Below are 20,301 nucleotides of genomic sequence, written 5' to 3'. Positions count from 1 at the left end.
AAGGGGCTTGGGGAGTGGGGGATGGGTGGTGGTGGTGGTGGTGGTGGTGGGGGGCAGCTTTTGGCAGGGTCACAAGCTATTTCCTTAAATGGACTTATGAAAACCATACGGCACTGGGGGAGACCACTAGCCCCTCTCCCCTCCTCCTCCCCATCCTCCTCCTCCTCCTCCTCTTCCCTGGCTTTCCCCCTCATCCTCCTTTTTCTCCCCCTTCCCCAAAAAACCTTGACTCGCACACTGTTATTAACCCGCCCCCCTCTTCCAAAAACAAACGTCTGTGTGCCCTCCCTCTCTCCCTTTCCCTCTCTCTCTCTCTCTCTCTCTCTCTCTCTCTTGGTCTTTCTCCCTTTCTCCTCCAGAGTAGCAGCATCAGAGGAAAGTTCCATCTGAGAGCAGTGGTGCTGACGGCTGCAGGGAGGACAGCGAGCGGCTGCTAGACTACTTTGCCGTGAAGAGCAGAGCAGAGCAAGCAGGAGTGGGAGAGAGAGGACACAGCAGCACAGCACAGGAGCCTCAGCCTCGTACCTCAAGGAGACAAAAGGCCCTGAGAGTGGCAAAGAGAAAGAGAGGGAGATAAAGAGGTAGGGACAGAGAGAGGGAGAGAGAGAAAGAGAAAGAAAGAAAGAAAGAAAGAAAGAAAGAAAGAAAGAAAGAAAGAAAGAAAGAAAGAGAAAGAGAGAAAGAAAGAAAGAAAGTGGGACAGAAAAAGAGACAGAGAGGAGTGAAGAAAGGGGGAGAGAAAAAGAGTGCAAAAGAGAGGGAGAGACGGAGAGAAAAGGAGTCAGTCGGACGGGTGAAGGAAAAAGGAGGAACAACACAGAAAAGAGAGGGGTCTCTCAGAGGCGGAGGGAGAATGCCTGGTGCTGTGTGTCCCTGCGTGCTGCTGCTGCTGCTGGCTGTGCTGAGTGGCTGGATCCCGCTGCGGGGGGCTCAGGCCCAGGAGCTGCAGGAGCAGGATGCCCTGTGCAATGCCGAGGGCTGCTACGCCGTCTACATCCAGCGCAAGACCTTCCGCGACTCCTGGCGCACGTGCCGGGAGAAGGGCGGCAATCTGGCCAGTGTGAAGAGCGAGGAGGAGGCCGCGTTGATCCACGAGCTGCTGTCGGCGCCGCGCCGCAACCCGCGCGCCCGTGTCCGCCTCTGGATCGGCCTGCAGCGCCAGCCACGCCAGTGCTCGGCCACCAAGCCGCTGCGGGGCTTCGCCTGGACCAACGGCGACCAGGACACGGAGTACACCAACTGGCAGCGCGAGGACCAGCCCAGCACCTGCTCGGCGCCGCGCTGCGTGGTCATGACGCAAAACACGCTGGACAAGTCGCGCAGCGGCCAGGACAACTTTAAGTGGCTGGACGGCTCCTGCGGCCTGGCCGTGGACGGCTTCCTCTGCCGCTTCCCTTACCGTGGCATGTGCCAGCCGCTGACCGACGAGGGGGCAGGAGCCCCACTCTACACCACACCCTTCAACCTGGCCAGCACCCTGCTCACCCACGTGCCCTTCGGCTCTGTGGCCAAGGTGCCCTGCCCCGAGGGTACCAAGGAGGACCAGTCCGTGCTTTGCACAGAGCACGAGGGCATCGTGAGCTGGTCTAGGGGTGGCCCGTATTGCTCCGACGAAGAGCCCAACTGGTGCGAGCAGGAGAACGGGGGCTGCGAGCACTTGTGCCTGAAGGCGGACGGCCACTACTACTGCGCCTGCCGGGCCGGGTTCGAGCTGGCGGAAGACGGCCAGAGCTGCATGGTGCTGGAGGAGGACGAGGAGGAGGAGGAGGTGGTGGAGGAGGAGCAGCCAATAGACCCGTGCGAGGGCGCGCCGTGCGAGTACCACTGCGAGCCCACGGGCACGGGCCGTCAGAGCGGCTACCGCTGCACGTGCGCGCACGGCTACCTGCTGGCGCCCGACGGCCGCAGCTGCGTCGACATCGACGAGTGCCAGCAGGCGCCGTGCCCGCAGCTGTGCGTCAATGCGCCGGGCACCTTCGAGTGCCGCTGCCTGGAGGGCTACCGGCCCGACGAGAACGGCGACTGCGTGGACGTGGACGAGTGCCTGGAGGACAGCTGCGAGCAGATCTGCGTCAACACGGTCGGTTCGTTCGAGTGCCACTGCGCCGACGGCTACACGCAGGTGCCCGAGGACCCGGTGCGCTGCCAGGACGTGGACGAGTGCGAGAGCGCCTCCAGCTGCGGGCAGGTGTGCCGCAACTACCAGGGCGGCTTCGAGTGCCAGTGCGACGAGGGCTACGAACTGGAGGACGACTACTACACGTGCAGGGCACTCGAGGACGAGGAGGACGTCGTCGAGCCGACGCCCGCCAACCCCCACGAGCCCACCGAGCCCTCCACGCTGGACCCGGCGCAGGCCGACCCCTCCTGGTCGCCTGCCGTGCCCGACTGGCTGATTGACCCCACGCCCCTGGAGTGGCTCACCGAGCAGCCCAACTTCCAGTGGCTTCCCACCGACATCAGCTGGTTCCCCGAGGGCGCGTCGGACGAGGGAACCACGCAGGACACGCCGCACGGAGTCGAGCGGGACAACCACCACCACGGCCTGACCTTTGACCTCCAAGAGGAAAACACACACCTTGGCTCAGACACACCCAGACAACAGCCAGGGCGGGGTCAGGGAGAGGGTGCGTTTGTGGACACAGACGACCACCTGTTGCCCCGCATGACCGAGGAGGAGGTCCTCGTGCACCTCTTTGACGAGGGCGATGTGGGTGTAGTAGGTGGCGGCGAAAAGGTGTCATCCCCTTCCTCCTCCTCATCACCACCACCATCACCACAACTGCCACCATCGCAGGATTCAGAGCGAAATGCAGACCGAGATTCGGGGTCTGCCAGTGGTGGCAGTGCCAGTGCCAGTGGTGGCAGTGAGTCATCAGAGGATCAGAGGCCCCCGGCGGGCGGCAAGCGGCGGCACGACAAGAGCTGGCTGCTGGTGGCGCTGCTGGTGCCGCTGTGCGTGTTCACGGTGGTGATGCTGGCTCTGGGCATCGTATACTGCACCAGCTGCGCCGTGGAGCCCCGCAGCAGCAAGCGCACCAAAGACTGCTACCGCTGGTTCACCGCCTCCAAACCACCAGCAGAGGCCACCAACAATGGCAAGTCACGAGCTTGATGCGAGGCCAGGAGAGGTGAAACCCCCACCCGCCCCAAACTCCACTCCCTCCCACCAACAATGGCAAGCCTGAGTTGAGGCCAGGAGAAGCGACCCACCCCCCGCCCCAAACTCCCTTCCCCGATAGACTGACTTCTTGCGCATAATTAACAGTCCAATAACGGATGGATGGAGATGCAGGGTTTATGCAAACGGATTTTCCACACACATACCTACACACAAACACATGCGGTGCTCTTTAGCCATTTTTTCCCAACTAATGACACCGTCTGATATGAAAAACAAAACAAAATCCTGTGGAAATCTGTGGTGGAGAGAGGAAAAGACTCTATCCCTGACTATTGTTCTTGTAGGCTACTTTTGTAATTCGTATAATTAGAATACATTCTTTTCAAAAATGATTTTATTATTTTTCTCTGTACAATGTACAGGGCCCAAATGAGTGACTTACTATGCATATTTCAGTGGAGGGACTATTGAAAACAAAGCCCCCCATGTTTAATTGTAGTGGTGTAAAGTGAAAAAAAACTCAATATTGATTCATTGTGAGGTAAAATTTCTCTTTAGAATACTACTTCAGATGAAGATGTACTATGTGTACTTTCCATGATGTTTAGTTCAGCTAGGCCTGTACCATGCCCTACTTTCAACAACTAAAAAACTAGTGCGGTACAGTAACTCTACCTTTAATTAACTGTCAACTGTCATTGTTTTCATGTCTGAACTAAAATACAGAGAAAAGAAAAGTAATATAGATATTTTAATTGGATAGTTAGTTTTTTCTTAGAAACTTGAAGTATGGAACGTTGGCGCCCTCTAGCATTTGTAGATTGGTAGTGCTCACAAACGTTGGGGCGCATGGTTAACTTCTATGAAAAAAATTGTGAGAGTTAACGAATCAAAAGGGGTCCTACCCTTTGGTAAAATGTCATGTTTTTTAGACCCATGGTACTAACAATACATTATACCATCAAGAAATATATTTTTTCAGCATGAAAAAAAACTATTTGCCATCTTGTGAAAAACTGGAAAATAACATTTTATAAAAACCAAAACACTGTCTTTTGTTTATTTTTTCCATCTCAACTTCTTACAAAAAAGTGTAAACGTTAGTGTCACACAACACTGGATGTGTAGGCCCTACCACAATGCGAAGAAGTGAAACCCGATACCGAGGACTCACAACCTACAAAACTTTCCATATTCCCTCCCTCTGGCAAAGCATGAACTCTTTTCTTCGCGGAGACCACATTTTCAGAACTATTCTGTACTTTCATCTTTCAGGTGTCACTTATGTCTTAAATGATCTCTGTTTTGCTTTAAATTGTGTTGAAATATAAACTGGAGAAAGAAATATGAAGCTGGTGTGAGACTGAAAAAGCACTACACAAGAAGTTACTCTAGCAAACCAAAAAAAGGATGTGGGGCCCTCTATTTCACCGGTCAGTTTGAAGAGCATTGAGGGTCACTGGCTTCAACCTAAGCTGACCTCCATCGCAAATCTGAGGCCCTTTCTGAATTTGGCTGATGGTTAAAAACTGTTGTGTCTTATTTAAAACCATTAAACTTTTTTAGGGTTGAAGATAGTTTCTCTATTTCAGATGTTTCATTTCTCAACTTTACTTGCTGAGGCTGTTTAGCGTTGTGCAAGCTGCTTCTAGCAAGTCTGCCAATTCATTGTCAAAAGGAGTTTACATTTTTACGAGTGGGGAGACCTGGGCAGGAAAGCCGACAGAACAGGACAAAGTGGTCAGTTGTCCTGGGCCCAGGAAGAGATGGGGCCCCAAAAATGGATTTTCATAACATTGTATGTATTGCATGGAAGGCCCTTTCAGAAGATTTTGTCCTGCATGGGCTCGGATGCGGCCCTGGAGTTGGGTGAGACCGGCATGGCCTTCAGAGGGGAGATGGGGGAAATTGTCTGCTGGGTGACACTGGCAGGGCTTTTAAAGGGATACTGTGTGAGATTTTTAGTTGTTTATTTCCAGTATCCATGCTGCCCATTCACTAATGTTACCTTTTTCATGAATACTTACCACCAGCATCAAATTCTAAGTATTCATTATGACTGGAAAAATTGCACTTTTCATACATACTTCTCCATGGTCCGCCATTTTGAATTTCCAAAAATAGCCATTTTTAGCTGCAAAAATGACTGTACTTGGACCATACTAGAAAATATTTGTTTATTACTCAGTAAACTTTCATGTAAAGATCAAATTTGGCAATAGGCAGCCCAGTTTCAATGAGCAGCATGGTTGCAGTACCTTTTTTGACCATTTCCTGCACAGTGTCCCTTTAAGTGATGTATCATACTTTGCCATCACATGTGTGACGGATGAATGCGGGATTGAAAATGCCCCTGAGAATCCCTCTTGCACAAAACAGAGGTGCCACTGGTGGGAAAGGATTAATCGCTTAATGTTACAGACTATGCAGAGGCAACGGAGGTATGACTTCCCTGCCTGGAAGGCCTTAAAAACACCATTGCATAGTAGCTCTAGTGGTAATTTTTGGTCATAATGTCGTAAACACCCACAGACACTGCAACTATTCTTCACAGTGAATTGGTGTGATGTCACTTCCTAGCCAAACTTACCTTCAACCCAATTGGATGGATATCCATCTGATAGCATGGATGAACACTTGATATGTGGTTGGTGATGGTGATCAACACCAAGAACAAAAAAAGAACAAAAATAATTCAATAATACATTTTGAAAAACTCCAGCATACAAAGAGCCAGATTAAAATAATAATAATTTAAAAACTTGGTTCACACTTTTAAGACTGCCGTCGGCCTACATATGCACTCAAATTCGATAGGCCTATTTTGCTGGCTATCCTTTTCTTATCACATTCTGATGAATGAATATGCTTGTATAATCAGTGACAGGATAAGACGACTAATTCAATGATACGGTGAATGATAACAGCTTATACTTGCCTGAGAGTTGGCCCCGGTACTAAGGAGCAGCAGGATAGTCTGCTGGACTCCTGCTGTTGCCTTTGTGTCTTTTAAAAAATTACATCATGTCTTGGACACAGTGCTGGAGTGTTGGAGACTCCAGCAGTGAGACGTGTGCCTTGGGCCTACTGCGACTACAATAGATTCCACAAGAAAGGCCAAGGTTGTAACACTCATTTGGAAGTTTATGAATTGCTGACATTATGTATCTAGGAGTTATTAGTTGAAGGAAGATGACACAATTTCCCCCTGAAAATTCAGACCAGAACTTCCAGTTAAGTAGGTCATAGGAGCTACAGAATGCAATCAGTTGCAAAAGTTTTAAAATCTGATAATAAAAGTTATAGAAGATTAGTTAAAAAAAATAAAAAAATAAAAAAAAAAAAGTAGAGAGATAGTGTCATATACTGGATGCTGCTTTATTCTTCTTATCTTTGTGAGGAGTGAGAAATTCATCAGTAATAAGGCTCAATTTTGTAATGGGCATTTCTGCAAATTAACAGGCCTAGTTTCTCCTGCCTTTGGAACACATGAATTATGAACATTCCAGCATCATTCATTCAATATGGCTGCGAGCAACGGGGGTGATATGCCAGGGTCTTCCAAGCCCACCATCACTGGGGGAAAGCAGCTCTCCGGTGCCTCCGCTGAACTGGTGATCTTTTTACTTATAGTCATTATGTCAAGGTGACTGGGCATTTACAGATTTTACTGTCGGTGTGGTTCCACTGCCAACGCATTTGTTGTAACCGGGAGGCATAGTAGCCAGTTGGCTAACGCTAGCATGCATTTTGCAAATAAAAACAATGCCCCAGCCAGCTAGCCCTATATAAAATGCACTGTCTGGTCCCATGTTTTCATCAAATGTACCTGAAACGAAATACATGTTGTCCGTTCTTCTTCGTTCGGGTTAGATAGATACTGCGGACATCCTCTTGGGCTTGTCTGATTCCCCTGGCAACATTGCTTGCACATGATTATTTAATTTTATTTTGTGGAAGACAGGTAGTGGCTGGTTTTCAACGACTTCGCCAGGAGCAACGTAGCTTGGCTACAAAAGCAGCAGAACTGGAGATAGAAGTCAATGAACACAGGTAGGCTGGCTCTAAGGTTGGTTAGTGATGGTGGTGGTGGAGCCCTATCTCACGCCTTTCGTAAAGTCTTCACGAAAAAAATAGATGAATTTTCGTGGTGCCTTCACGTTATTGCCCACCTTTCGTAAAGTCTTCACGAAAATAATAGATTAATTTTCACGCTGCCTATTCACTTGAATTGCCCCACTGCTGCTGTGGTTATCCAAACGTCTGCAGGGGCTGAGAGAGAGAGAGAGAGACTCTCACTGACTTAAAAAAGGGAGGCGGCTCCTTTAAGAATCCTTAAAACTAAGGAAAGCGGCTCTTTTTTACCCTGAGAAGCTGTGCATGAAAGAACGCTTCCCTACCCACAAAATATCTACACTTGACTGTTATTCTCAGAAGAATGCCAGAGGAGTCACAACTCATAATTAATTCCTTTTGCTCCTCACGCGACAAGCGTTAGCCTACTTGTTTTTCCGTCATGAGCAAGCATGATCAACCGCATTTAGCGTTTGACCGTCTTCAAAATATCATCCTTCTGGTGTTGCGCTTGCGATGGCGAAATACCGCCCTTTTCTTTGTGTCGTCTCTGAAGCTTATAAAGCTCATGTTGAAACACTAATGCAGTTTAAGTAGGTGCTTTCAGCACCACTAGCACTTGGACCACTGCTTCCACCTGAAACTACCTGGCCGTCTAATGATCCTTCAGTCTGTTACACCCGATAGTGACGTGGGTCGCCATATCTCCGAATAAACCGCATAAAGAAAACAGCCAGTTCCTGAAACTCAGTGGTGTAGTCTACGTAGAACGCGGGTATACGGAGTATACCCACTTCTAAATTTCAGGGATTTCAGTATACCCACTTAAAATTGATTGATCCATTATTTTGAATGGCACAAATATATACAGTATACCCACTTCAAAAAAATGCTCAAATATACAGTATACCCACCATAAAAAAGTAGACTACACCACTGTTCAAAATGTTTTTTAAATTAATACTACCACTTTGTAGTATATTGAAATGTTAAACTAATCAATGTAGATTTTCGATACATTAAAATAATATGGCGAAAATTGGTAGGGACAATTTTATATCCCTTAAATATTGGTAGGGACATGTCACAACCGTCCCCCCCTAAACCTACGCCCATGCCCTAACCTTGACCCTAAACCTAACCCTAAATTGCTTGTTTGAAATGTTTGATTACCATGTGACGGTAGGCTACCGAAAGGGCATGAAACTAGTGTGTCGCTAGGCAACAGTCGGGCAATTCAAGTGAATAGGCAGCGTGAAAATTAATCTATTATTTTCGTGAAGACTTTACGAAAGGCAGGCAATAACGTGAATGCACCACGAAAATTCATCCTTTTTTCGTGAATACTTCACGAAATGAGTGAGATACGGTTGGAGCATGGTGGTGGTGGTGGTGATTATGTTTGTGGGTGGATGTGGTCAGGTGTGAAATGAAAATGTGTCAAGGATTCAAAGTCAAAGTTGCACCTGCCTACTGAACCAATCCCCCACCTGTCCTTTGTTTCCCTATCCCTCCACAGTCTTGTTATTGATGCTCTTGAGGAGGCAGATCCAGGCCGCAAGTGCTACCGGTTGATTGGGGGTGTACTTGTGGAGAGAAGTGTACAGGACATCCTCCCTTCCCTTCTTTGCAATAGAGAACAGGTATTATTTACCAGTCATGTTCTTACATTAGAGGAAATATATGGCATACATCCATGTAGATGGTGAACATAACACTTTTGTCTTGGAGTAGGCCTACTTTTTTACATTAATACTGTGGCAAAAGATGATTCATGACATTTATTGGATACATCTTAAATTAGTATAATTGTTTTTTCTTTAATTACACAATGTGCTTCAGCGGTCTACATTAGTGAAATGCTTACGAACATGCAAATTATAACAATAAACAAGTTCAGTTGACTATGTCTTTTTTGTAGGACTGTCTGATATGATTTTAATATCTGCCTAGACAGGCATTTTAATGATTTTGCTTTTTTTTATTCCCTCTGGCTAGCTCACCAAAATAGTGGAATCTCTCAACACTCAGATGCAAGCGAAAGGGAAGGAGCTGAATAACTATCGTGAGCGCTACAGCATCCGGATAGCTGGAGAGGAAGGGGCCACAACACACAAGACAACAGCCAGTGGAGACAGAGCAGGTGCTGGACGAGGCACTGGAGTGCTGGTATCTTAGTTAGGGTAGTTGAGGAGACGCGCTCACACCATCGCCTGATGAGTCTTGTGTGTGGTTAGTCCCACATAACGCATAGACCACTGAAAGAAGTGAAGTGGAGCTGTCATTTCTTTTAGGGTACATTTCAATATCCCACCAATGCACTGTTTAGAAGTTACTCTCTCACTTTCGCAATATTGAATGGGTAAAAAGCTCGCCAAAAGTTGCTCGGAGCTGGCTGACACTGGGTTGAAACTTTATCGTTTCCTCCACGGGTGAATGGTTGGCACCAAAGGCTCAAGGTCGGATGAAATTAATAGAGGAACGAATTGAGAAGCCCTAGTGTCCCTGTGTGATTTTTATTTTACTCTTGAGCACTTTGTAGAGCACTGTTTTCTTGTGTTGCAGACTAAAGTATCAGCAAGGTGGAAAGTGTTAAATTAAATAGAAATGCTTGTTCTGAAGGCTTGGGGGATTCTGATAAAGAATTATGTTTGTATGGCATGGATTCTCAGAATGACTATTGTATTATGTATGTATGTAATGTAATATGCTTTATAAGCAGCTGTTGGTTTACAATAACATTCACCACAAATGGAGAAAAAAATATGCAATCAAAAATGTCATTCAAATTGACAATAAATCATGAGGCATTGCATGAAAACATTTAAGTCTCTGACATTCTGTATGTATGTGCGCAGAATGCGTGATTGGACGCAGGCGTGAGCAACGTCAGTGGAAGGCATATCACGGCTAGGTTTGGCAACCAGTAGCCCATCACACAGCCCCCAAGGTAAACACATACTGTCTTTTAAAACTGCAGCACCCCTCTGAATATCACAGTCCTAGCCTGGGCTAGTAATCAGGCAAACAAAGGCATTTCCCTGTGGGCCGACACAGTCCTTAGGGGCCGATGCAATAGGGTTTTTTGTTGTTGCATTTTTCAAGATACGGGCCCACAATTGGGTGGACACACAAAAATGCACAGGCCTTGTTTTGATCCCAGTCCAGCCTTTTCACAATCCCACAGAGATCCTAGTAGCAGCCTGGTCCAACACAGAGGTGATCTCTGCTCCTTTGAGCAGGTAACAGGTAGGGCCGAGGGGAGCGTTGACTTCACATTCCCTGTGGCTCAGTACAGGCAGAGACGCTGGAAACATGCCCACAGAGTCCCCATGTCCCTTGTCACCGCTCCTGGGCCTGCCAGGGTTCTGCAGCTGACCCTTGGTGTGTCCAGGATGTGGTTGGCCCGTCCACTGAAGTGACGATGGCAAAAATGACGAGTCTTGATTGCCAACCCAAATCCCTGTAAAGGGAACGAAAATGGTTGGACAATTACATTTATTTCTGAACTGCATTAATATGTGAGCAGCAAGAAGAGGAATGAATACATTTAGCTTAGTGTATACATAGTATTTGTGACAACCACAATGCATAGGAAAGATATGTTAGTTTGCACTGTTTGTCTGTTCATGTACCTAGATTGTCACAAGAGGAATTAATGCAATGCATTGCATTAATGCGATTACATCTTTAAAGCTCATCCACAAGTGCATTCATTTTTATGCAATGCTTTAATCTGTTAAGACATGGTCCCTGTTACAAATCACTGTTACCAGAATGACAATGTCCAGGCCATTATTTATTACCAAAGGCTTTGTAATATCATAATATTGCAGTAGTTCAGTCTTTTCCAGTACTATCACATAGTTCCATTGGTGGAATGGTGCATATTATATGGCAACAGTGTTGCATATATCTTTTTTATAGTTCACCTTTGTCTCTTTGCCAAGTGGGGTAAGGATGCTGGTGTGACACTGGTGCTTGTCTGTTCCTAGGAATGGGAGTGTGCCATGAGGACTGCATTGGAGTCTTCTTCTGCAGTAAGAATAGCACACAAACACAAAGGACAATGACAACAAAGGAAAATGAATAAAATGCTGCACCCCCAACACATTTTTTATTACTATCCTAAAACAATGTTACACTATATTACATGGACAAAGAGATGAGTTTGTACATTGCGTCTCCTCATGCCCCCCCCCAGCTTTGAAATCTCAAAATGTCATCCATGATTGTCTAGTCGTCAGATGGTGTGCAGTAGAGACTCACCACTGTCTGGTCAGGCTGGGGGTAAAGTGGGGTGTGCGTCTGTGGTGTGCTGTAGTCCTGCTCAACAATGGCCCTCAGAGCGCTCCAGGCAAGCCACGGATCTCCACTGGTTCTTATTAGGAATCAAGCAGACACACGCAACTTACGGGATTGCACACTACATGTTTTTCACATTTGCTCACAAGTTGGCTCTGTTTCAAGCCAAAAAACTCACCTTTTCCAAATCCTTAACCCCACTTTGGTAAGAGTTATAAGGAAGGCGGTTTTATTCAAAAATAGCTTGGAAGTAAAAGATGCATTCCCCCCCAAAAAGCAAGGAAATATCCTTTTTCTATGCATTACAATGTTTTTATTGTTTACAACCGCACAGACAGTGCTATCACATGTTGCTCGCATTTAAACATGTAAACAAATACCTTTGTTTGGGAGCGTGGCCACTTTGTGCGAGCCTGTGCGTCTGTGTCCGGGAGGTGTGGTTGGGCTGAGGTTGCGTCTGGCACATGCGGTCTATCGCCATAGGGTCAGCGGAACACAAAACACATTCTGACGCATGCTGCGGTTTCCCTCCGCGCTCGTGGTGAGCGTCCAGGATATTCCCAGAAAGGCTGCGGGCCTGACTCGACTGCTGCCTTTCCCTCCTCGAGTAGCTCACCCTGGGCAGCAGGACAGCATCCTCCTCGTCCATGGCAATGTAAGGGGCCAGAGCATCCAGATCTCCATCTCCGTCCCACATGTCCTGATAACACGCTCGGGTTAATAATATAAAGTCAAATTTGTAGAGCACAGTTCATGCAAGATGCAGCCCAAACTGCTTGGAGAGTTTGGCAGGAAAACACAAAAAGGCAGCCTTAAATAACACCACAGCCATTTCATATATCACAGACCATGCAGGCCAACTAGGCCTACACCATGGAAAATGTTCCCACTATTTTCCCCACTACTTACATATGAAATGGATGTTTTCTCGCAGATATGTCTGTGTAATGTTGCAGAGCTTCCAGGGCCCCAGTTGTGGCCTGAGGTGTCTGTTGAAGATCAGAGCCACAAAAATATCAGAACCACTGGTTGGGAGTACACAGTAAAAAGGGTGTTAACATTTCAGAGTCGACGTATTATATCCAGATAGAGTATTTACAACACTGTGTAGAGTCAAAGTACCCTGCCAGGGAAATCAAGTCATTGTAAAATTCTGCAGGTAGCCAGTGTAAATTCAACTCTTCAGCTCTTAATGTTTACTCACCATTGAATAGAATTAACTCTGAAAATGTTACACTGTTCAAAGAGTAAACTAAACACCATTTTTAAGTGGGACCAAATGTTATCATATGTTGAGTTAATTTACAACACTTTTTTTTCTATTTTTTACTGAGTATGAAACTTTTGACATTGATTTCAGGCCTGAAAGGCTGAGGCGATGTTAGATTTGTTTTTTTTTCCCCTACTTACTGCAGAGCAGAGGCAATGCGCTGGCTTGGGTTTGTGTGTTGTGGCCAGCAGCTCTGTCTGTGAGCTGCGGAGGAGGAGGAGGAGGAGGAGGAGGAGAGGGAACCGTCTCAGGGCAAAGTCCACACGGCCCGAGGGAATCATCCAGCTGCTCCTGAGAGAACACCACGTCCGCCTGCTCCACATCACTGTAGACACACACGCACACGCACACGCACACACACACACACACACACACACACACACACACACACACACACACACACAGACACACACGCACACGCACACGCACACAGGAACAGAGCTCAGAGACACCATGGCTGGGGGAATATGTTTTTAATTAGTTCTGAAGTTTAAATTATTAGTTAATTAGTATGCCTGAAGACATTGTACTTTATGTGGGCAGAGGGAAAATGTGGTTTATCTTTATTTTAATGCTTATTTGTTATTTCATACGTCTTTTAATTTGAGGAACATTTTGTACTCTGTTCTATTTTAGGGTTTGACGTGGCAAAGGTGCTCTTTCTATGTGAAAGTAGCCAACTAGTATAACTGGAACTGAAAGTAACTACAGTATAACAATGGCGTAAACGACTATAGTCAGTTGAACACCATAACCAACTTTCAGTTTAGAAATTATTACAGTCCTACTTATTGCTATTTGAACATGGGCAATACCAATACCAACATCAGACAATGACTTAGCCAATTTCATACTAGTTGTCAGAAACTACAGTTTCATGAATATGTAAATATATATTATAAATGTTTGTTGTAGAAATCCTCTCACCTTAAGAGGTAATTGATGCAGATGATTTTCTGTGGCTGTCTGGTGTGAGCGTCATACACCACAGATGCCTCTGTTTCTGCCCAGGCGTACCCCCCGTGCTTTACGAGAAAGCGATACTTCCCAGTTGTCATCTGTCCCTTTGACAGCACTGTAATATAAGTACAAAAGACAAAACATTACACCTTAGACTAAAATCCAGTTTATTATTTTATTATAAATACTCAAATTTAGCATGGAGGTTTACTTTAAAGTACGTTTCATACGGTACTATGGCCGCCCACAGGGCTGCACTGGGGGAGAAATAGGGCCCGGGCACTTTTGGCTTAAAGGGCCCCCCCAAAATTAGTGACACAGAACTGACTCATCGGTGGGACCCGCACTCTCTTGGGCCCCTATTTTGCATTTTTAAAAAACATTTTTAAATTTATGAAAATAGGGGCCCATGAGGGTGCAGGGCACACCGGGAAATGCCCGCTATGCCAGATGACCAGCCCAGCCCTGGCCGACCATGATGGCAAACTTATACTGACAAAGTCAAAGTGCAGCTCAAGGAGTGCTGTAATGCTGTAATGCAAAAAAAGTGACCTTCGTGTATTATTAACTTTATAGGTCCAAAAACTGAAAGAGGAGTTTGTGACTCACAGCAGAAATGTGCTTGGACGAGTTTCAGGTAGTCTGATGCATGGTAGTACTTGTAGACAGACTGTCCAAACAGTTCATCATCTTGGAAACCAGTCAACTCCCAGACGCTGAAAATGGCAAGGCTCTCATTAATACTCTTGTCAGCACAGATAAGAGAAAAAAGGCCCAAAGCCATTTATTCAAGAAAGGACGCCAAATCAGATCACTCTCGAACCTGGAGTCACAGTAGGTGAATGTCAGATCGGGGCTGTGGATGCTAAGGAAGCTTCGCTGGCTAAGGCCGGATGGAATGCCCTCACCGGCGTGGACCGGCAGGGGTCGGCATAGCAACAGCAGGCAGTGGGTGGCCAGGGAGACCAGAGGACTCTTGACTCCAGAGCAGTGCAGCACCTGAGAACAGAAGAGAGAGAGAGAGTTAGGGAAGAAAGGGAAAGAGGAGAAGGAGGAGGTCAGGAGGGATAGCAGGTGGGAAGAAAAGACGAGGGGGTGAAGAGGTAGCCTGGTTTTACCAGATCACATTAATTACTTCGTAATTCATGAATGATCTGACCTGTCGGGCTAGTGAAGAGGGATGTGTGAGAAGTAAAGGAGGAACTGGAGATCAGGGGGGCTAGCAGGTGAGAAGAAAGAAAGGGATGAAGGAGGAGGAAGCCAGGAAGAGTAGCGTGCGAGAAGAATGGGGAGGAGGAGAAGGTGATGAAGTATTCATCCTCCCTCCATTCCTTCTCTTTTCCCTCCACAAGAGGCAAGGCGAGAACGGAGGAAACAAGGAATCTACCTGGGACATGAAGATGGATGAATTACAGTATGAAATGGAATGTGCCAGAAGCCTTTTTTGGCTCAGAGCAAACAGGAAGGGGGTTGTAGCAAGGGTGCCAGAACGAGTTTCAAGTGGTGGTGCATTTTTTTTCTTCATTCTTTATTTCTTGATTATAAGTTGAGAAAGCCTCATTTAGGGAGTCCAAAAGTGGGGCTGCAAATGCACCATTGCATCCCCCTTTCCGGCACCTATGAGTTGTAGAGTACAGGTAGGGGTGCCACTAAAAATGTTGGGCCTGATGAGAGAATTATATTCTTGGCCTCGTCATCTAATAATGTAAAGGTCCTTAAAAGGTTCAGAGGCAATGGTCAGCCCTTAGAGTTGTCCTAACTTACCCCTCCAGCAGCACTCCAGGCTAGCTTGGGCCCACCCATAGCCTACCACCTGTAAGACTGCACAAAACCACAACCTAGCCAATATCACTGTTTTTTTTTGTTTTTTTTTTTAATCAGAGCATATTAAATTCAAGCATTTACAAAGGCCCAATGGTGTGGTTTTAACTCTTAGCGTAGAACCTTATTGTCACCAAAATGGTAATGATCTAGTCTTAATCGGTTAGTTAAGACGCTCTGCATTGTTATAGCAGTGTTGTTAAGATGTAGTTGAGCGTTTTCGACAAAGAGGGAATAGGCCCGTCGACGGACCCATCTGCAGTAAGAGGCTATGGCCAGTTCTGTCATTGGCTCAGCTGGTATGAGTCGTCTGGCAATGCAACTTGGCCAGATGCTTGCAGAGCTTTGTGGTCGTGGTTACCTGCCAAGCTACCTGCGAACAGGTGAAAGTATTCATGTGCTTACCCTCATGGGCCTCAGATTCGGTGAGGTCCTTGTTCTCCAGAAAATTCTGCACTTCTGAGGACCAGCATTCCCTAGAAGAATTTGAAGCCATGTAGCATTTTTAAAACACATGATATGACACTGTACATATAATAACACCCCAAAAGTGACTTTGATCAGGCCGTGCCGTGTGCAAAAATATCTACCTACCTGCCAAATTTGTGAGAACTTGTTTGACTTCCTTCTGGTCATATGGGTGCATGATGTCAAACAGGCTACGGCCAATCAAGTCCATCTGCAGACAAGAGTGAGTTACAGATACAGTTGATGTATTAAAAATGTGAGGCAGACCAAATGTCACCTTAATTTAAATGCATGCCACACCTCTGAAACACAAGGAAAGAAATCAAATGTGTACCTGGTTTATGCCTATGTACTTGTTGACGTTCTCTGTAGTGAAAATTACTTGTCCATTAAAGAAAATGGCCAGAAGAAATCTCCCTAGGCCTAGGTCTAGAAGTCCTTCCTCAACACAACCAGCTGCAGTGGCTGAAATGACAAATACCAGCATGTCATTTGCTACGTTTACATGACGGTTTTAATTCAGAATTAATAATTCAGAATTAAATAGTTCAGTCGAATTTACTTTGATCTTTCATTTATTTCCGAATTAAGAAGTGTTTTAATGACGTTTGCAAAGCGGAATTAAGCATTATTCAGAATTAATTCGGAATTGAAACCGCCATGTAAACGTAGTAATTGTGTTAAGTTTCAGAGAAAGATGCATGGTGCCTCAACAATAAGAATTCTACAGAAGGAGTTCTCACCTGTCATGGCTGGGGGATAAATGGATCCAAATGAAGGTCTCTCTGCATCCAAAGACTTCGTTGTGGTTTCTGTTTTCTTTAGGCAAGTTGAGTCCAGCAGGGCTCTGACGTGGAGGTAGCCCACCGTGAGCCTGATGATGGAGGCCTTGTTCAGGTGAGGCCCAGTGCGACGGTGCGGTAAGGGGAGCAGGTCAGTCAACTCCTTGAAGAGCTGCCTCTCTCTCTGCCGTCGAACCCGTGCCGTCACACGAGACCGTGCCCTCTTCAGTGCCACACTCTGACTGTCAGAAGGTACAGATAGAATAAACATCCTCTAGCACAAAGCTTTTTGTCCAAAACAGACAAACAACACTGTAAAAAGATTATATACCAGTGCAAAAATGTAAAAGTACAGCCTGATAATATGATATAACTATGTAAACAACATAATATTAATACCAAAAAGCATGGTCTACTCTATGTTTAATTATGAACACTTTTGGTTAACAGAAAAAGTCCTCCTTTAGTTTTCTAGCTTTGTATGAGACAACATAGTTTAGAAGCAGTAACATATGAGTAATAGTAACATACTGAGCTTCATAATAATGTGTTTGCTATTACCGCGCATCAGGACCACCGCTAAGCATAAGCAGAGTAAGCAGAGCGCTTACTTCAACCACTTTGCTCCAGAAATTGGGGGCTCCTAAATTGAGATTGACTAAAAAACTTAATTAATTAATTAATGTATTATTATTATGTATTATTATGTATTGTTATTTATTATTATTATTATTATTATTTATTATTTTAATTATTTTTTAGCTATGCTTAGGGCATACAAAACCTTAGCAGCGGCCCTGCCACGCATTCTCTTGCGTTATAAATCTGCTGTGAGAGAGGAGAATATTGGAATGATACCTATATATTGAACAAGATGACTGACCGGTCGACAGACAGTGAAACTGGAATCGCTGAAAGAAACCAACTGTAGCAAAAGAGCATCTCAACAAGTTCATGAAGGTTCAAGAAAAGCCCTGGTTCAGAAAACTGCATGGACAAAATTTCACAAACAAAAACACACCATGCCTCACAGATTAATATTAGATGACAGATCTGGCAGCCAGGCATGTCATCCATGTGCGTACATGGCCAGTGTCGTGGCCGTCATCGGTGGGCAGGAACGTCATGAGGCCTGCGTCACAACTCCTTATCTGTCACTGGTTGGAGAGGCTGCTCTCAGAGATTATACCCCAACCTCCTGTCCAATACACTCAAACTCATCTACACTCAAACTCAACTAATCTCATGTCACGGAGAAGAACTCTCATAATGTGGTGGAATAGGAAGACAGAAGATGGACATTCAATGGGAAACATTACCACAACCTCCAATACACTCAAACTCAACTAGGCTACACTCGTCTAAACTCCACTCTCTGAGAACTCTTGGAAATGTGGTCATTCATAGTGGAATAGGAAGGCAGATGATGGACATTCAATGGAAAATACTGTAAGTTAATGAAACATCACCACTCAAACTCAAATGCACTCAAACTCTCACAAAATGTGGCCATTCATCGTGGAATAGGAATACAGAAGATGGACATTTAATGGACAATTCATTAAAAACATTCACCATGTTTACATGATGTTTTTAATTCAGAATTAATCATTCAGAATTAAATAGCTCAGTCAAGTTTACTATGATCTTTCATTTAATTCCAAATTCCGAAAATGTAATTTCAAATTCTTTGTATGACCAGTGCATGTAAAGAAATTGACAATAAAAACCAACTTGAACTTTGAAGTTCCAAATTAGTCATTTAATTCTGAGGTGTTTACATGATGTTTTCATAGTGGAATTAAGCTTTATTCAGAATGAAAGTGAGTTCATTCTGAATTAAATGTCTCATGTAAAAGTAGCAATTGTCACTCAAACTCAAACTCAAACTCTCAAAAAATGTGGCCATTCAGTAGGCCTATGGAACAGGAAGGCACAAGATGGACATTTAATGGAAAATAAATACTTGAAACATCACCACTCAAGCTCAAATACACTCAAACTCAAAAGTCAAACTCTGTCAGAAATGAGACCATTCAGTATGGAATGAGGAGACAGAAAATGGACATTCAATAGAAAATACACAAAACATCAACATGACCTGCTCGCTCTCCATATTCATCACAATTACACTCAAACTCTTCTCAGCTTAAGTCAAGGTCTCTGATGCTGTATTTGCATTCTCTATGGGAAGAGGATTCAACCCATTCAGTGTGGAATCAGAAGAAAGATGATGGCCATTCAATTGCCTTGATAATATGTGAAAATATTATGCCCTTGAACAAAAGAAATCATCTCCTGTCAAGTCAGTTGGTAAGCATTTCAAGGCGTAGTTACACTGAGTGTTAACACTTTTGTTCTAATATAATATTTTAGCATTGCAACAGTATTGCAAATATGTACGTAGTATTGCAAATACATGAAGTAACACTTTGACTAATTTACATTTTATTATGACCTCCATAATTGATTTACATAGGACGGTACTTCAGAGACTCTTAAATACATACAGCAGGACTCTGATGGATTTTTCTGCCATTTATAGGATGAAGCTCATTGTTTGTTTACACACAGATGATACATAGTATATTTTTTAAAAACCTGACATACCTCTTTTTCTTCAGGTCATTCTCTGTGCCCGTCACCCCATCTTCCTCATTGTGCTCTGTTAGTATGTGGCCTGTCACAGCATCCTCAGCATGGCCTCCAGTCATCATTACTTTGGTGTATTACACACACACATACTCCCTCAGAGACACATGCTCCGTGTAGTAAATATTTGTTTTGGATGATGTGAATGAGAAACCAGCTTTATACGTTGGTCTAGACTCGAGCACAATTTTGGCCACACCTTTTAGTTGACATCGCATTGCACTGACGATAGTCACCCTCCAGCCAATGACCATGTCATGACCAGCAATAGTTGGCACCGAGTAGGCTCTCAAAGTGGTGATGTCACAGGGACATCAAAATAGCAACAATAATATGCACATACCAGTTATTTCTTGTGCCTCTCATATTATGTATGCTACACATAATTTTTATGAAACTGTCTTCATTTTTTAGTCTTGTATTAAAATAGCAAATTTAGATGGCCGGATGCATGTCAGCCAGGCCACATTGTACTGCCACTCTCCATGTAGTGTTCTTGAGATTTTTCAAATTTTCTGTCTCCTATACACAAAAATAACCTGTAAAATTGAAATGATTGATAGTGGTTGGAGTGGTCTGGGGTGTTTAACTGCTGCCAGGTGAGAACGTTTAATTTTGAATGACATGGTCGTGATCAGGCCTGCCGTCATGGTGGGACAAACGGCCCACAGGGTTAGTTGTCCCTGGTCCAGGGAGAGAGTGGCCCCAGAATTGGATATCCCACATTGTAAGAGAAGGGGCCCGGGCCTTCAAATTATTTTTGTCCTGTGTAGGTATCATAGCCAGGGCCACAGACAACCTTGAGAGCACGCAGGACAAATATCATTTGTAAAGGTAGAACATTA

General features: G+C 45.0%; 3 protein-coding genes across 4 annotated transcripts; 2 read left to right on the top strand and 1 right to left on the bottom strand.

Moving 5' to 3' along the window:
* The first annotated feature begins 314 nt into the window (after positions 1-314).
* Positions 315-5,272, top strand: cd248b (CD248 molecule, endosialin b). The gene has a single exon (XM_063203718.1). It carries the CDS (start codon positions 854-856, stop codon positions 3,113-3,115), a length of 2,262 nt encoding a protein of 753 aa, XP_063059788.1. The 5' UTR covers positions 315-853; the 3' UTR covers positions 3,116-5,272.
* Positions 5,273-6,621: 1,349 nt separating this feature from the next.
* Positions 6,622-11,307, top strand: LOC134452986 (prefoldin subunit 2-like). The gene is made up of 6 exons (XM_063203715.1): positions 6,622-6,738; positions 7,089-7,177; positions 8,718-8,841; positions 9,197-9,341; positions 10,057-10,148; positions 11,194-11,307. The coding sequence occupies exons 1-5, from the start codon at positions 6,649-6,651 to the stop codon at positions 10,110-10,112; spliced, it is 504 nt and encodes a 167-aa protein (XP_063059785.1). The 5' UTR covers positions 6,622-6,648; the 3' UTR covers positions 10,113-10,148; positions 11,194-11,307.
* Positions 10,157-19,575, bottom strand: hif1al2 (hypoxia inducible factor 1 subunit alpha, like 2). Of its 2 annotated transcripts, none has more exons than XM_063203712.1 (14): positions 19,415-19,575; positions 16,766-17,046; positions 16,357-16,487; positions 16,149-16,233; positions 15,960-16,030; positions 14,557-14,732; positions 14,343-14,449; positions 13,701-13,848; positions 12,914-13,098; positions 12,413-12,492; positions 11,884-12,203; positions 11,468-11,579; positions 11,131-11,233; positions 10,157-10,661 (listed from the first exon to the last, which is right to left on the bottom strand). In XM_063203712.1, the coding sequence occupies exons 1-14, from the start codon at positions 19,519-19,521 to the stop codon at positions 10,372-10,374; spliced, it is 2,196 nt and encodes a 731-aa protein (XP_063059782.1). In that variant the 5' UTR covers positions 19,522-19,575; the 3' UTR covers positions 10,157-10,371. The 2 variants fall into 2 exon arrangements, with proteins under 2 accessions (XP_063059782.1, XP_063059783.1); XM_063203713.1 differs by lacking the exon at positions 19,415-19,575 and adding an exon at positions 17,663-19,117.
* Positions 19,576-20,301: the final 726 nt, after the last annotated feature.

This window comes from Engraulis encrasicolus, chromosome 7, assembly GCF_034702125.1.
Source record: "Engraulis encrasicolus isolate BLACKSEA-1 chromosome 7, IST_EnEncr_1.0, whole genome shotgun sequence".
In the NCBI taxonomy this organism is placed as follows: domain Eukaryota; kingdom Metazoa; phylum Chordata; class Actinopteri; order Clupeiformes; family Engraulidae; genus Engraulis; species Engraulis encrasicolus.
This window is presented reverse-complemented; position numbering and strand designations above follow the sequence as displayed.